Source organism: Pantherophis guttatus, chromosome 2 (assembly GCF_059756535.1).
Source record: "Pantherophis guttatus breed Tessera chromosome 2, ASM5975653v1, whole genome shotgun sequence".
NCBI lineage: Eukaryota > Metazoa > Chordata > Lepidosauria > Squamata > Colubridae > Pantherophis > Pantherophis guttatus.
Window position 1 is genome coordinate 129,155,863 of NC_142064.1, and position 17,760 is coordinate 129,173,622.

At 40.9% G+C, this 17,760-nt stretch overlaps 1 protein-coding gene across 2 annotated transcripts in view; it reads left to right on the forward strand.

The window, feature by feature from the left end:
* The window catches only part of PIP4K2C (phosphatidylinositol-5-phosphate 4-kinase type 2 gamma), a 39,401-nt gene that overhangs the window by 11,481 nt on the left and 10,160 nt on the right, over nt 1-17,760 (forward strand). For both annotated transcript variants that reach the window (XM_034419217.3, XM_034419218.3), the window contains exons 4-7: nt 982-1,125; nt 2,641-2,787; nt 8,614-8,652; nt 10,057-10,170. In XM_034419217.3, coding sequence (XP_034275108.1) covers nt 982-1,125; nt 2,641-2,787; nt 8,614-8,652; nt 10,057-10,170 — 444 coding nt within the window. The remainder of the gene's footprint in view (nt 1-981; nt 1,126-2,640; nt 2,788-8,613; nt 8,653-10,056; nt 10,171-17,760) is intronic.

The following is a 17,760-nucleotide window of genomic DNA, read 5'->3' on the forward strand; positions in this document are numbered from 1 at the left end:
CCTTTGTCCTGGATTACTTGCAAGACATGCTTTACTGGTGACATTATTCCCCCACCTGCTCTGTAAAAACAGTGATGGTGACCTATCATATAAGATTAAGGGAAAGGTAGGGAAAATGATTATATGCGAAGCTCCTTGAATTCCTTCCAAAGTATCAAAATATTGATGTTGAAAAAAGGCCAGAAGTACAATAGTTTAGAAATGGTATGTTGCCACATGAGAGGTTGTATGCGTTCAATCTAATACTTATATAACAGCTACAGGGCCGATCTCAGAATGGGCTAAAGAGAGATGTGGAGAAGGAAGCCTCAGGCCAGGCTTGCTTATAACTATGTTCTTACACACACACACACACACACACACACACACACACACAGAGAGAGAGAGAGAGAGAGAGAGGGGGGGGGAGAGGGAACATTTGCGCAGCTGTCAGGAGTATTTTGGGGGTATCCTTTGAAGCTGAAGCAGGCACAGCTATCTCTCTTTGTTGCCTTCTGGTAGAAAAGCACACTAAGCCATTCCTCATACTGTAATCTTATAAGTGTGACTTGTAGTCTCATTCTTTCTGTTTCTCTTTCTGTTCCCTCCCTTCCCCTTTTGTGACCTTTTGTTTTGGAAGCTGCCTGAACACCTGAGTAATTAGAATTTTAACCAGGAAACAGATGTGTTGTTTTCAGTGTACTTGCCTTGTTTCATAGTTCTTAGTCAAGCTTCTAACGTTATAGAGTGAATCAAACTGGATGAGAGCTGTCAAAGATCCTTCATATGGTGCCCCACTGGAATCTGCTCTAAAAAGTGTCCCCACTTGAAGGTGGCTGATCAAAGGAGCATTGTCAAAAGAAGTGGAAGACTTCAGGAGGGTTCTGAGACCTTGCTTAGGTGAAGCATCTTCTACCTGATCTGCACATGGAAGATCCCTTCAGCAGTTTCCATAGTTCTCTTGTAAATTTCCTTGCTTTGTTCATTCATTCTTTTTTACAGGTCTCCCTGACACGTAGCCCACCAACCTATGAGACTGAGGGTGGGGGTCGCTTTCTCCTGTCCTATGACAGGACAGTGGTCATAAAAGAGATAACCAGTGAAGACGTAGCTGATGTACATAGCCTTCTATCACATTATCATCAGGTAAGACAAATTGCAGACATAATGGCTTCAGGGGGATTATAGCTAGATGAAAGTTTCTTTGGCTTGAATCCAAAGATTGGTTAACTGGAAGATTGTTACAGAAGGAAAGCTTCCCTTCTGATCTTCTCTTTTTCTGCAAATATACATTGGTAAAAAAAGGCCTCACCCTCCAAAAAAATTGCTAACAAGGGTCAGGTAGATGTGGGGGCAACAGGGTCTAGGTAAAAAGGGTAAAATTTATCTTAAGTCCAGTCTGGCTTTACAGGGCAAACACTAAGAACAAAAACCGTGGATGATTATAATATTTATTATCATCTTCCAGGGTTTTTATTCCTGACTTCTTAGTCGGAGATTGAGATTTCCCGGTAGTCTTTGGTATTAACTAAATATAACCCTCCTGGTTTCAGAAGTAGAAGAGAGAAGAAAAGAAAAGAAAAGGGGGCACTTTTTGTGTGAATTTTTTTATTGAGGCACCCTAGAATAGCAAAAAATATTTTAAAAATAAACTTAGTTTTTGAGCTCAGCAGACTCGAATGTAAATGTAGGCAACTGCAAATCTGTGCATATTTTTTTTTCTGCTGTCCATGGAACAGAAAATACTGAAGCCTAGTCACAGTCTAAGGAATTCCTTGTTTATTCCTCAGATTTGAATAGGAACAGCCGCTTGTGTTCTAGCTTCACGCCCTGGGAGCAAGAAATGTATTTTTCAACAGAAAGCTCTGAAGCTTGACATTTAGAAAAACAAAAAGATTAATGATATTTAGTCTACTCTCCTGAGAAACAGTGATTAAAAATGTACTATGCCCCACTAGGTGGTGCATTTCTTCTTTGTAACAAATGCCAGAGAGCTGTCTGGTCCAGTAATGTCTGATTATCCTCAAAGATGCAAATTATGCATTTCCATCTTTCATACTTGTGTTCCAAATTTGAATTTGAAATTTGCAGGGAATCTTTATTGGTTTATTATTTATTAATAATAATGTTTATTATTGCCTTTAATAGCACTTACAGCAGAGGTGAAATGTTCCCGGTTCGGACCAGATCACATGATCCGGTAGCGATGGCGGCGGGTGGTTCGGAGAACCGGTAGCAAAAATCCCTCCCGCCACCCCCCCCATGCCCAGCTGAGCCGCACAATCATCAGATGCTTTTTTTTAAAAAAAGAATTTTTAAAGCATTTTTTCTACAACCTCTTTGGCCGAAAAAATGCTTTTAAAAGTAAAAAAAAAAAAAGGCTCTAAAAGAGGCTTTTAAAAGCTTTTTTTTTTTTTTTTTTTTTACAAGCTCTTCGGCTGACATTTCACCTCTGACTTACAGTATGTACCAAGGGGCACAAGTGTTTGGAAACTGGATTTCTGTCAGGCATGGGCTTTATTCTGAAATCCGCAACCATTTGCTTTCTGAAAGGATCTGATACCACACAGAGTATGCCTGAACCTTTGACTGCCTCCACCAGTATTAGGCTCTCTGAGAATCGGTACATTTTATAATGTTTTTGTCACTGTTTTCTTTCAGTATATTGTGAAATGTCATGGGAGTACCCTCTTGCCCCAATTCTTGGGTATGTACCGGCTCAGCGTTGACAACGAGGAGAGCTACATGCTGGTCATGAGGAACATGTTTAGTCACAGACTCACTATACACCGAAAGTATGATCTGAAGGTAATGGATGATGGAGAAAAAGTACTGTGTGAATCAAGTCTCTGTCTCTGTTTGTTCATCTCTTACATGGTGCTTACCTAAGTCATGTGAAAATGAAAGTACATTCCCTTATGGTTTTACATATCAACATAGTAAAAACCATCCAGTCCTTAGCAGTTCTTAAAAGAAGCTAAATACAACCTCAGATGAACAACAACACATGACATATTATATCATGTTCATCTTAATCATCTGCCCGGATGATTTTTACTATGTCCTGATATGTAAAACCATAGAACTCAAAAGTAGTTGTTGTTTTCACATGACGGTATGCATGCTGGTGTATATTGAAGTAGTAGTATTTATCTGTTACTTGATTTTTATCCTGCCTTTACTATTATTTACAAGTAACTCAAGGCAGCAAATATGTCTAATCCTTCTCCCTCCTCCTGTTTTCTTTATAACAACAAACCTGGTGAAATGGTTTGGGCTGAGAGAGAATGACTGGCCCAAAGTCACCAAGCTGGCTTTCATGCGTAAAGTGGGACTAGAACTCACGGTCTCCTAGTTCCTAGGCCAGCACCTTAACCATTAGACCAAAATGGCACTTGTGTTACTTGTGGTTTAGTTCAATTACCTCTGATAACACTGTTTTGAAACAAAACACTCAGACAAATGGATTGACTCGTTACAGGGAGGAGGTGGGTGTCAGGAGTTTTGGCTCATTTCTCTGACTCAGCCCATATTCACTGCCATGTTCCAAAATTTCCAGTCATAACTGTTTAGCACAATGACACATGTAGCTTTAAGGAGATGTTGATTTCCAGATCTTTCTCTCCTGGGGAAAGGGAGGGGGGAGGATGATCTGTGTGATGACAACATTAGTCAATTACAGCAACTTATGTACCTGTAACAGACTACTACAAATATGTCACCGCATTTGTAATGACATTGTCCTTATGTTGCTACATCATTAGTGGGTTTGGTATGGATGCCACTGTCTCCGTAGCATCTCCTTCTCTCCCTTTGGGGAACAGAAGCTGTTGAGCCAAGGGAGCAGCTTGTAATGGTAATTGATTTGGAAAACTGCACAGCCCCAGTAGAGTTTTGGTATCCAATCTTCTTACCTTGTAATAATTAAATTTCTCAATAAGGCATCCTCTTTCGATTATTCTATAAAAAGGATAATCATCATAAAGGAGTAATTAAGATAAAGGGTCATTCAAATAACGTTTATTTTAAAAAAAATGCTGCCTCAACTGGCAGTGTCTTAAAATGGTTTTGTGCCACAAATTGACAAGCAAGCATGATTTCCATCTGGTGTGGGACAAGGGCACTCACAGGGTCGTTATTTAACAGTAAAGCCTCATGCTGCATATGCTTGGGTACATGGCTCTGATCGAGCTTCTGCCCACTTAATTGTGCTCAGCCCCAAACATCTGGTTTTAGCCAAAGGCTTCACAAGCTAGCAGCCGACACTTATTTCTAACCAACTTATCCATAACAGAAAGGATAATACGTCTACTTGGGAGGAAGCACCATTCCCAAGTTCAATGAGGTTTTATTCCTGAGTGAGTGATGTGGGATTGCAGACTGGGATATGCTTAATTCATTCCATGAATCTTCTGCCACTGCCTGTCTGACTCCCTCATCATCCAGCCACAGTGTTTAAATTTAGATAAGCTCTTAAGGGCAAGGACTGCCTTTTGTTTATGTAGCTCTCTTCATGCATCATGGACTCCGGTGGCCTGTTCAAAGAGTAGATCACAATAGGTAGATCTGTTCCAAAGACAAAATCCTTTGGGAGTCACCTGCCCTCCCCCTCCACTGTACCCAATTAGTTATTTTTAAGGTCAGAAATGAGTTCTCAGTCCTAAAGCAAGCAAAACATTCCCTCTGAGCTTTCTCTAGTCCTTTCTGTCACAGCTGAATTAGGATCTATCTGAGGAGGGATCTAGTTCTAATCTGATAGCTGCCCAGAAGATCCATTTTGTTTTCCTGATAGTCTGTTAAACATCGGCTGTTGCTATACACGTAGACTTTGACTTACGACCGCAGTTGAGCCCAAAATTTATTGTCGTTAAATGAATCTGGCTTCCCCATTGACTTTGCTTGTCAGAAGGTCGCAAAAGGTGGTTTACATGACCTTGGGACACAGCAATGGTCATAAATATGAACCAGTTGCCAAGCATCTTGAATTTTGATCCCATGATCCTGAGGATGCTGCCAAGGTCATAACTCTGAAAAACGGTCATAAGTCACATTTTTCAGGGCTGTTATAACTTTGAAGGGTCACTAAATGAACTGTTGTAAATCGAGGACTACCTATACTCCCATTTCCCTGTGGCAGCTTTCCTGGGGGGGCTAGTCCTGCAGAGTCACGGCTGGAGTGGGATTTTGGCTGATGAGTAACCAAAGCGATAAGAGCATTCTCTCAGAAGCCTGTGCTTCATTTCCTGTTTCGTGTCCCAAAGCCTGCTAAGGCAGCCTAGATGGCTCTGGCTGCAAAGTTCTCCCTCCCCATCTCCTGCCTCAGGACTGCCACGCAAGGGACCCCTTCTTTACTTGGGGAATTCACTCAGTAGAGGAATGGTTTCAAATGCAAGGTCGCTACTTTGTGCTGAAAAGCTAAGCTGGGTAAATGAGATGGGTCACGTCCACGCCTCTCTGCCTTCAGCCTGGCTACACATCATTAAATGCTGACCTAAAGCAAGTTCTCTCATAGCAAGGTTATGTGGATAATTTACAAGCTGTGTTTGCATTCACAAGTGTTTTAGGAGGCCACTCTCTCTGGAGGGGAACGGGGTGGGGTGGGGGCCTAGAAACTGCATTGCCACAAAAGGGCTATAGCTCAAAATGCAGCCGGAGAATTGCTTGTTAGTACACGTTTTATACAAGGATGCAGATTAAGTAATTGGCAGAGGCTGTTAATATATTTCTTGACGATAAAATATTGCCGCGATTATGCTTAACGTGCTGCTTACCCTGAAATTAATGCAAGTCCCAAAAGTCAAGTCAGCCTGAGAAGGATGAAAGGGCAGAAATGATATGGCAGTGTGAGTGAACTGAATGTGAGAGATTTGGGCTGCTTTCCATGTATGCGTTTTTAATACTTGACCTATTCCTCCATCAAAATTATCTCTGGAGTCTACCAGGGATGGAGTGTTTTTCTTTTTCTTTTGAATGAAATGTGGGTCTCTAATAAAAGCCGAACTATCTCAAGTGATACCTTTCCTCGCTTTGGATGCTCATGCTGCTAATATGTTTATAACTCTTCAGAAGGTTAGCCTATCTCCCCAGGAAGCTTTGGAGCAGGGAGCTAGATTTAATTTGTTGGGTCGTTTCTCTATCTGATGCCAAGGGGTATTGCAATTACTTTGCAGAGTATAGAAGCAATATAGTATCGCCCCTGCTCAGAATGTTACATAAAAAAGTAATAAGGCAAATAGAAAGGCAGGGCAAATTAGCATTGTAAAAAGGAGAGACTGTGGGTGGGTATAGCAAAGGCCCCGAAGGTGTGGAAATTAACAAAGGCATTAGTGACAAGGACACCAAGGGGGTGTATTTTGACAGAAGGTTAGAGGGGGGAAAAAGCAAGCAAGAGCAGATGGTCTAGGGGCTTCTCAGTTGGTGTTGATAAGATTATTCCACGTTCTGAGACATCTCAAGTATGTTCTATCGAGAAGGGTTTTTGTGTGTGTGTGTGTGTGTGTGTGTGTGTGTGTGTGTGTGTGTGTGTGTTTTTTTAGAGAAGGCACCAAGTTTGGTGTAAATCCAGTTGTTTTTTTTTAAATTTGATTTATATGCCGCCCTTCTCCGGAGACTCAGAGCGGCTTACAATGCGTTAAGCAATAGCCTTCATACTTTTGTCTATTTATACAAAGTCAGCTTATTGCCCCCACAAACTGGGTCCTCAATTTACCTACCTTAGAAAGGATGGAAGGCTGAGTCATCCTTGAGCCTGGTGAGATTCGAACTTACAGTAATTGCAGACAGCTGGTGTTAATCACAGTGCTATCAGTCTGCTGAGCCACCAGGCTCATAGTGGTCCAAAAATAGTATGTTGAATTTCTGGCAAGGCAGCTTCCTTTTTGACTGCTGAAGTCTTTTTAAAAAAATAATAATTAAAAAAAAAACCCATCCACCAAGGTTTTAGAACTCAATGGGTGAGATGCAGGTTCATATGCTGGCTTCATTAAGAGCCTCTGGATAGCTTTAATTAAGTCACGTTTTCCCAGTTTCTTCTCTCCCTTCTATTAAGTAAAAAATAATAAATGCCTGCCACATATGTTCCAAATGAATAAAGGATGTGATTAATTTGTATCGTGAAAGTGTTACACTGTGTACCATTGTTTTTTAGGCTGCAACCCTTCCATTGCAGATCTGCTGATATACCAAAAATAAATGTAAACCAATGTGTTCAGGAAATGGTTGAAAACTTTTGCCCATTCAGTATTACTCTTACATTATCTGTGCTGCTAAAGACAGTTTTGCTATGAATTCATGATAGGCCTATTGTCAAAAATGGCATTAAAGTCTCTCTATGTGTGCATATTTTGCTGGATGCCAAGAAATGACTGGTCAACCGTGGAGCCTCTGTAACCATCTCATTAAATACTAGGACATACTTGGTGACTTGAAGGAATTGCTTCAAATATTGGAGAGAGAAGGGAGGAGACACACACACACACATACCCTGCAGGCAGAATATAAAACCGCTATGCAAAGCACCATAAAGGTTCTTCCCCTCCTCCTTCAAACCATCCAGTCAGGAAATAACAGCCAATAGCACTGAAGCATTGGGATGAGATAAATGGAAGATATAGGTAAAAGAGGTTATAGAAAGGTGAGAGATTTCCTTACCAATTCCCTTTCCATCTAAAATGATAGTATTAATCATGAAACAATTTGTGATTTACATTTTATAATTCGTGCCCCTTGGCCAGGGGTGAAAAGCTACCAGTTTGGGGCGGTTTGCCCGAACCAGTAGTGAAAATGCTACTGATTCGCTGGAACCGGTAGTAAAAAAAATGCTTTAAAAAGTAAAAAAAAAAACTTCTGATGATCCATGGCGAAGCTGATCCTCTGAACTTTTTTTAAACTTTTTTTTAGCATTTTTTTTACTACCAGTTCGGGCAATAGGTAGTTAAAAAATGCTTTTAAAAAAGTAAAAAAAGGTTCCGACAAACAGCTGTGAAAATCAGCTGTGCCACCTGATGGTTGGAACTTTTTTTTTTTTTTACTTTTTAAAGCATTTTTTTACCACCTATTGCCTGAACCGGTATTTTTGTGTAAAGTGTGATAGTTTGTTTTTGAGCTCTCTGTGATTCTGTGAGGTTCCTGCTTGTTGCAGGGGCCATTTTGTGTGAAGTCCAGCTGCTTTTGCATTGTGTGTGAGTCAGTTGTGTAGCTTTTGTGTTATTTTTGTGTAAAGTATGATAGTTGGTTTTCCTGGTCACATGACCACCAAGCCACGCCCACAGAACCAGTAGGGAAAATTTTTGAATTTCGCCACTGACCTTGGCATATAGTCATGCTAGCCATATGGCCATGAAAATGTTTTTGGATAATACTTGTGCCCTCTGTTAAGAAACTTAGATAAACACTGGCTCCTAGAGTCCGACACAACTGGACAGGGGAAACCTTTAGCTTTATCTTTTAATTAACCATAGTTACGATTCACCTTCCATTGAGATTTTAAAGTTTCTGATGTTATGAGCCCATTTTCCTTCCCACTTTCTAATAATTTTGAGTTATGTTAACACTTTAATTTGAAAGATGCTCCAAAAATACACGCCTTATCTCATGTTTTCTAGACTATAATCTTTATGTTCTTGCCTTTTTTAGGGTTCACTGATATCTCGTGAAGCCAGTGACAAAGAGAAGGTAATTGGTGATTGTAGGTGCATTTTCATGTTAACCTGATATGGGTTGATTATAGTTCGTTGACACAACCCAACATGGTATTATAGCTTTTTCTGTACAAAGGTAATACAGATTATGTCTAAACGTTATTGTTTTTATTTCATAAAGCACAATTAGCTGAATTCATGCCCAAAGCTAAACCAGGAGTGAGTGGTCTCTCACTCTCTTTTTCTTGACTCCTGGAAAGCTTCTGAGAACATGGAATCAACACTAAGCAGAAAAATGGTCCATTTCACTGGCATGGTTTTTCCTTAATTTTAAATTTTGGAGTGGCGAGGGTTGATTTAAAGATGGTAATGGTGTCATTTCCATCCTCAATCTCCTCCATTTGAGTAAATGGACTGTTTTGCCCTTGTTCCTTCTAATGGTATCAACACTGGAAGGCTTCTAGAAGTTCCAGGTCAAGAAACTGAGTAGTAGGTACCTAATCCAGAAGGAGTCACCTATATTAATAGGATTTGCACGATCTAGTACACGACCACTTGGACAAAGTACAGAATAATGTGTATACCTCGCTACTGGGTAATGTTTAATATAACCTATAAAATCATCAAAAGTTGAAGTTAATCAAGGGAGTCTTTGCTTTTTCTTAAAGCAAAGTTGGACAACCTGCATCCCCAAACTTTTTCTGGAATTGCTGGAGTATCCTATTATGCATCTTATGTTATGCTTCATTTGAAGTTGATGTAATTGAAGTTGGTGTCATTTCCTACAATTTTAAACTCAGAGGCCTACAAAATCTAAAATAGATTTAGCCCCTTTATAATAAAAGAAAAAAGTAATAAAATTGCATCATTATCCTGACCCCTGGTATTTTCGTTTCCTCCTTTGTAGCTCTGAGCTATCTAAGCTTAAAATGAGCTTTCTCTTTTTAAATATAAACACAAGACTACATTATAGAAAGGGAGACAGACTGACTGACTGACTAACTGACTGTACTATTTTAAGAACTTAAATGCAAAACCCTGGTATTAATGGGCACATAGAAAAAAGAGATATTGGGCAGAAATGCTGCTTCCTGGAAATTATTTTAAGAGCAATTTCAAAATAGGTTAAGAATGTTCCTTTTATGTTCCTTAAACTGACAATTGAAAGGTATATGCTCCCTAATTAGTTTAACTCTGCTATTGGTGAGAATAGAGCAGATATTTTCTTCTCTTTTCTGAGAGGAGTTTAAAATATTTTTATCTCACCTTATAATTACATGGTTTGGGCTACTTGCATTGATTTGTAATTGTCATTTTTTGTCCCACCTTTCCACTTTATTGCTTCCACTTATGTCTTCCATATTTGGATTCAGCAAATTTCAATTGAAGTTTGACTTTCTTCCTCTGCCTCTTTTTCATGCACTGTCCTCTTTTCCAGGGCAAGGAACTACCAACTTTGAAGGACATTGATTTCCTAAACATGAACCAGAAAGTGTACATCAGTGAAGAGGCCAAAAAAGACTTCATGGAAAAGTTGAAGCGAGATGTAGAGGTATTGTAGCTTTCTCAGCCTGATCTAGTATAACAAGAGGGGTGGTTCTGGGTCAGTAATCTAATGGGGCAAGCTGTGGATGCTAAAGAGAGATTTTTAAAGGTAAAGTGGGCAATTTTTCATGGTTCAGTTGAGTCTGAGAAGGTGTTACTAATGGTAACCCACCAGGGGTGAAATCTACTTACCTTCCCTACCGGTTCAGAAGTGCATGGACTCTCTGGGCATGCGCAAACCCTTCTGTGCATGCGCAGAGGGTAAAAAACAGATTACTTCCTGATTAAAACCAGGAAGTAACGACAACCGGGCGGGTGGGCGGAGCCTTGCGCTGCCATCTGTACGGCACAAGGAATGATGCCACAGTGGTCCCTACATCACAGACTGAATATGAGCTTTGCTATTGTCCTCAATTCTACCTTACATTTCTGACTACTTTACTGCTTCCTTCCCTGTTTCCCATGCTTGAGCTATTGACATTGCCATCTTTCTACTGCAAGTTTCCTCAGAGGAATTTGACTGAATTTTTTGTACAGTTCCTCATAATTGATAATCTGCTTCTTTAAACTAACAGGCTGCCCAGCAATATAAACAGGAAATGTCCTTAAAAGGAGATAATATTCTCAGTACAGTTATTTATAGGCAGATCCTTTTCTGACAAGTCATCAAGTCTTAGGCTTGGGAAAATTACAGGGGCGGTAAGGTCGTCCTGAGTGTGAGGATGTCATGAAAAATTTGAGAGTAATCAGCTGTTGCTTCTGAAGAACCAAAAACTGTTCCCAAGCAGGCTTGATTATCCCTGAATGTCAATCATTTGAAGAGCTTTGTGTTCTAAGGTTCCAGGTTGGCTCTGGAAGGCAATGGGGTAGGACCTTTTGACTTAAAGAGCAAAGGGCTTTCAGTAACTATGTTCAGTTTGCTCCAGGCAACCCTGAAGGTCATTGATAAAGTATATATGATGGATCTTTCTTCCTCTGGGTATTTTCCCCTATATTATTTGCAGATGGCAAAAAGCATTGGTTCCCAGGGTATTTCTAGAGTTGTACAGCATTCTTATCTCAGGAGGATTACATAGCAGCAAATCGCTTTCCCTCCATTCTTTCATAAAAGCTAATTTGGGAATTTCTGAAGCTGCCTCCTAGCTTCTGAATTTCCTAGTCATCTAAGGTCGGATGGAGATTACATCAGCCCTGTCAAAGACGACATGTTAGAGAAGGGTGCTTCAGAGTCTACATTGCTTTGAATGACAGGATATAATCGTATTGAGAATCAGGGAAGTCAGTGTGCATAACGTTTATTGGCTGGCATTTGAGTCATCATAAAGGCACACTCTTTTCACTGAAAACATTTTTCAACTTATGTGAACGTGTAATGGCAGAAATGTATAGAAAGCGCTTTAAACAAAATGTAATGCCGAAAAGGAGAAAGGCAGTTCTAAGCATTTAACTGACCCCAGATTAATGGCAGGAAGGGTTGTTTCCATGGTAGAAGGAGAAGAAATCTAAGCTTCCCATGAGAATTAAAGATCATAGCAACTGTTATGTACTGAGGTATTTATTCATTGTTTTCTTATCTCTAGTTCTTTGTTTTGCTTTTTTATTCTTTTCGGACTTCTGGTATGGCAGCTACAAATATTTGTACTGTATTTATAACTTTGAGGGACAAATTCTGTTGTGAAAGAATCGTGGTTCAACTCTCTGGTGGAGGTCTCAGACCCTGATTTTCTGAATTGCTGGTCAACATTTGCACCCCATTTGCCATAATGAGGTGAGAATTGAGGTTAACTTCCAGCTCTGGAAAAATTTGCTCACAGCTAGCATTTCATCAGCTATTATATTTCCTTAGGGATTGAATCTGCAGAATTTAAGCTACTTCTGCAGTGTGAGATTTTCCCTATTGGCCTTAATGACTGTTAATAGCATGTGATGGGGGGGGGGGGGGCTGCAGATGCTCAATGTCTAACGATTAACCTCATATACATACCATGCAGCCTTTCTCCTGCATCAGCTCCGTTTCTCTCAAATGTTCCAATTCTTCTTGCTCCAAGTTCAGTTTTACTGCTGACCCAAATCAGGGGACTGGTAGGCAATGGGCTTCTTGAGTTTTAAAAAAACCTGATGCTTTGGAAGTGACAATGGAGGTCACTTGGTGTCAGCCCCTAAGAACAAGCAGGCTGAAATCTTCTGCTGATCTTCTAAATGAAAGTCTCAGCCTCGTGAACAATACTTTGAATGTTTCCAGTGGAGTTGTAGAAGATGACCAGGCTGGAGCCGGAAGGAAGGTTCACTTCAAATGCATCATCATTCCGCTGACTCTTATCTACCACCAACTAGCTTTCACCATTAGTAATTCAGATTCTTGTACAGAGTTTTAGCTTACAATAAATGTAAATATTTGTTGGAAGAAATATCCTTCTGGGTTCAGTTCCAAGTGGGGAGAAAGACACTGGAAACATGATTGGCTGATTGGAAAGATGGTTTTTAATGGTGGACAGGACCACATGGTTTGAGGTCCTGGGCAAAAAGCACATGGGAGAGAGGGAGAGAGGGAGGGAGGGAGGGAGGGAGGGAGGGAATGAGAGAGAGAGAGAGAGAGATTTATACCCTCTGTTCGGCTTTAAATTTGAGCTTGTATTCTGATTGGTTGTCAGACTCCCATGGGGCCATGCAGGGGCAACTCTGTAGGCTGTCCTGAGTCCCAAGCTTGGTTGAGCCTTGCTGGGTGATGATGTAATGAAAGGGCTTTGGAGCAATTCCTACTATGGCTGTGCCTGAAGGAGGTAGATCTTTGTTATGTAGAATAGACTGGCCCAGGCTTTAATGGTCCATTGACAAAGAGGGGGGGTGGGGCTGAGTTTCTGCCTCCCTTTTAGGGGAAATATTCTGCCCTTTTATATTTCCCAAAATATCTCATTTTCCTAGGAGAGGGATGGGTGCTAACTTCCTACATATTCATTTGAACTGCCTGGACTGCCTGATTCCCCTGTGCTTCATAGGAGTTGGCCAAACAAGGATAGGTCTTGTTTCTGTATTATGTAATGCTTGCTGACCGGTTCTTCACAAATAGTGAGGTTAGATTTAGGATTTTTCACTGCTTTCTGGATAGGTAGTTTCAGAAGAGATGTGCTTTAAATTTATTTATTAATTATATTTTTTATTCCGCCTTTATTACTTTATAAATAACTCAAGGTGGCAAGCATAAAACTCCTTCATCCTCCTATTTTCCCCACAACAACCACCCAGTGAGGTGGATTGGGCTGAGAGAGACTGACTAGCCCAAAGTCACCTGTTGGCTTTCACGGCTCAAATGGGACTAGAATTCACCATCTCCTGGTTTCCAAACCAGCACCCTAACCACTACATTGTCCTTTAACCACCAATACTCATCAATCTCTGAACTTGATGGTTTCAGCTCCAGATAGATTAAGACTGCAGCACTCAGAAAATTCAGCTGGCATGGCCATTAGCTGGATCCTGTGGGTGTTCTAATCATAGCACACCAGGAGAAAACCAGATTGCGAAAGCTGCACATAATGATCTCTTGGTATCCCCTCTACCATATAATATTAGGAGCAATTTTATTGTATGATGTCTTGTTTGTTTAATAGCTTGGCTTTCACTCCCAGAAGCCCTCAGTAATACATTTGGGACTTTTCTCTCCCTTCTTTGCTACCCACTCAAATGCTTCTGTGAGATATTAGTGACTGGTTCACAAACCCTAGTGAGCTTTATGGCTACATGGGGATTTGAACCTGGGTCTTTTCTGGCCCTAGTTCCGTACTCTTAAACACAACTCCACACTTGCTTTTAATCTGGCAGCCTTGTTATAAAAATGACTGATGTAATGTAACATGGAGAGTTGAAAATATGCTTTTAGTGATAAGCTCCCCCCCCCCTCCCATGACTGTAAAGAAAGAAGAGGCGGAATGGAGTAAAATCTCTGTTCTGTTCATTAATTAGGTTTTTATCCTGCAGGAAGAAAAGGCTATAACATATGCTTAAGGTTCTATGAGATAGTTAGGCTGAGATGTGAGGGTGATTGATCTAAATGAGTTTAATGACCTAAAGAAGGGAGGGAACTTAAGTCCCATGAAGATAGATTGAAAAAATTGAGGGGGAGATATGACAGTAATCTTCAAATACCTGAATGGATATCACGCAGAAGGAGGCCAAGATTGATCTCCATTGTTCAAGAGTGCAGGACACAAAGTGATGGATTTCACTGGCCAACAACAATAAAGCTTAAGATACAGTTCCATAGTAGATGAGAATTACCCAAGGAAGGGTTGAGCCCCCATTTTATTGGACTTGCTCAAATAGAGACGAGACAGCATCTGTTTGTGTCTGTCTATCCATCCATCCATCCATCCATCCATCCATCCATCCATCTCCCACCTTTATTATTATTAAAAATAACTCAAGGCAGCCAACATCATCTGACAGCTCTGGCTAGGGGGACCTTTGCACAGGTTCGCCTGGTGTACCAATTGCGACCCTACTTGGATCGGGAGGCTCTCCTCACAGTCACTCATGCCCTTGTCACCTCACGGTTGGATTACTGCAACGCTCTACATGGGGCTATCCTTGAAAAGTGTTCGGAGACTACAGTTGGTCCAGAATGCAGCCGCGCTAGCTATTGTGGGTGCATCTAGATACATTACACCAATTCTCCGCGAGCTGCACTGGCTCCCTATCGGTCTCCGGACGCAATTCAAGGTGTTGGTTATTACCTTTAAAGCCCTACATGGCTCAGGGCCAGGCTATCTTCGAGACCGCCTTCTACCGCATCGCTCCCATCGACCGGTAAGATCCCACAGAGTTGGTCTCCTCTGGGTCCCGTCAGTTAAACAATGTCTGTTGGTGGCCCCGTGGGGAAGGGCCTTCTCTGTGGCTGCCCCGGCTCTCTGGAACCAATTACTTCCTGAGGTCCGGACCGCTCCCACCCTATTGGCCTTCCGGAAAGCGGTGAAGACCTGGCTTTTCCAGCAGGCCTGGGGCCGTTGATCTCGCTACGGCGATCTTGCGAGATCCAGCCATGGAATAGAGTGTATGGGTTTTTAATGTTCTTTTAAAAATTTTTACGGGATATTGTTCGCATTGGGTTTTTTTTTTTTTTTTTTTTGGTTTTTTTTTTTTGCTGTAAGCCGCGCAGAGTCCCTAGGGAGTTGGGCGGCATAGAAATGCGACTAATAAATAATAAATATCCAACATACCTTCCTTCTCCTGTTTTCCCCACGAAAAAAACTGTGTAAGGTGAGTTGGGCTGAGAGAGAGTGTGACTGGCCCAAGGTCTCCCAAGCTGGCTTTCATGGCTAAGGCAGGACTTGAGCTCACAATCTCTTGCTTTCTAGCCTGGAACCTTAACCACTAGACCACACCATGGCTCTCTTTGTTGGCGTTGCTCTAATTTAAATTCCTGCACTTTGCACAAGTTTGGATTCAATGGGTTTAAACGCCCTTCCCACTCTATGATTCTTTTTCACTCTGACTGCTTAATATCCTGGTTAAAAACATGAACTGTGATCTGAGAAGTTTCTACTTTAAAAAATTCCAGGTTTTGAAGTGGTACCTTTCCTGAGATTATTCTAGACCTTTTAGTCTTAGTCTTAGATCTGGTCATATGCTATAAGAGTAAACTAATTCATTCTGGCGTTATTGAATTATAATTCAATAGTAATTGTATGGAATCACACAGCTTTGACCAAGTGAAAACACTCAATAAATATCTAATATTTGCTTGTGGAGGAATCTTCTGTGCTTTCGTTTCTCTTAGAACAGGGGTCCAACCCCCGGTCTGTGGACTGGCACCAGTCCACAGCATGCCAGAAACTGGGCCGTGCAAACAAGCGAAGCCCCATCTCTGGAATGTAGGCAGCACACAAAAACACCCCCCCTCCGGTCCACGGAAAAACATCTCTCCACTGAACTGGTCCCTGGTGCCCAAAAGGTTGGGGGCCACAGTTTTAGAAGACTGTTTTATGTCTTTTGAGCAATGGAAGCAAATGTTCACCAAAAAACAGCTTCTGGTTCCTGAAGCCAGGCTGACCTAATATGTATCCAATTTCTGAGTTTCAGATAGTTCTTTAACTTCTTTTCATTGCAATTGTGTTGCCTTTGCATGACCTTTGTAACTGCCATTGTGCCAATACTCTCGAGAGGGGTTGGGCTTGTTTGTTTTTTTTTCTTCTGATTCCACAGGATGGGAAAGAAAAGGCTTGTTTTAAAAAAAAATTGATCATTCCAGTTATAGAAAAGGGCTCAAGTCTGAGAATTAAAGCTGGATATATTCCATTTGGAAAGTAGGCCCACTGGTTTGAACAGCCAAAGCAATTAATCATGGGGACAGGTTGCCAAAGGGGAGTCCTCCCCCTCCCTTCCCCAGCACATGCCATCTTCGGATTAAACCTGGACTCCATTTAAAGGCAAGAAAAACTGCTTTTATGCTTGTTTGAATTCAGGGTAAATGCAGGGTACATTCTGATTTTGCTGTCACAGCTGCTAGATGAATCTATACCTGCATCATAGCTTGAGTGTTTAATTTTTAACATAACACACCGTAGTGGTTTAAGGTGTATTTATCAGTTAAGATATCAGGTTAATAATCAGTTTACCTCCTGCTGATTTTGGAGTTTTTGGGTCTAAGCAAACTGGTTTTGTTACCAGGTTAGTTCAAAATGTAATAAGGCCAGAGCAAGGAAAATAACCATGATATGTTTTAAGTGCAATTCGTTACATGAATTACAGTGCCAGACATGTTGAGTCATAAATCTTGGAATACAAATTATAAGAGTGTTAGATGTGCAAAGGTAGAATGCACCCATCCACATTATGGCCTAGTGTTGCTGAGGATCATCACAATCCAGAATAGGAAACTAATTTGAGTTATCTTTGATTGAGGAATGGGTTTTCACAACACTTGCGAGTTAAGATTTTAGGTCTAATCAGAAATAGCAAGCTGGGTTTGGATGAAATTCAGATGCCTAGTTGCCTACAAAGTTTGCAGGGAAGTCTCAGGCAAGCCAATAATACCATCTGCCCGGATATATTGGATCCATCTTAGATTCTTAATTTTGTATGTTGTCCTTGATGTTAGTGTGCCCATGGATATCTTCCTTGCAGATCATTCTATTTTTTTAAAAAAAAATCCATTTTAAGTCTAAGCATTTTTTAAAGGAAACTAATGTGGTGCAAACAACCAATGCTGAACATATTATTAATTTCCCCAAATAATCTTGGGTTCCTCATAGATTCCTCCGGTATTGTTAGAGAATAAATATGGGATGCTTGTGTAGCACAAGTACCTATTTGTAAATTTGCTCACCTGCCTAGGAAAAAAAATAAACCACAGGTTGATAGCGAACAGAGAACAGGATCACCAAATTTGCAAATTTGGCATTTGTGACCATACATTGCCTCCCCCCTATAAACATTTGGTAAATGAGCAATTGAATGGTGGTTTTCATGGAGCACCGAAAACACGTTTTCAGAATGAATGAAATCTTGTTACTCCCAGCCAGCGTGAGTAACCAGCTTTATTTGGATGGCCTTAGTTTGGAGAAAGCCTACCTTTAAAGTTTATGTTTATTTTGAAGCTATG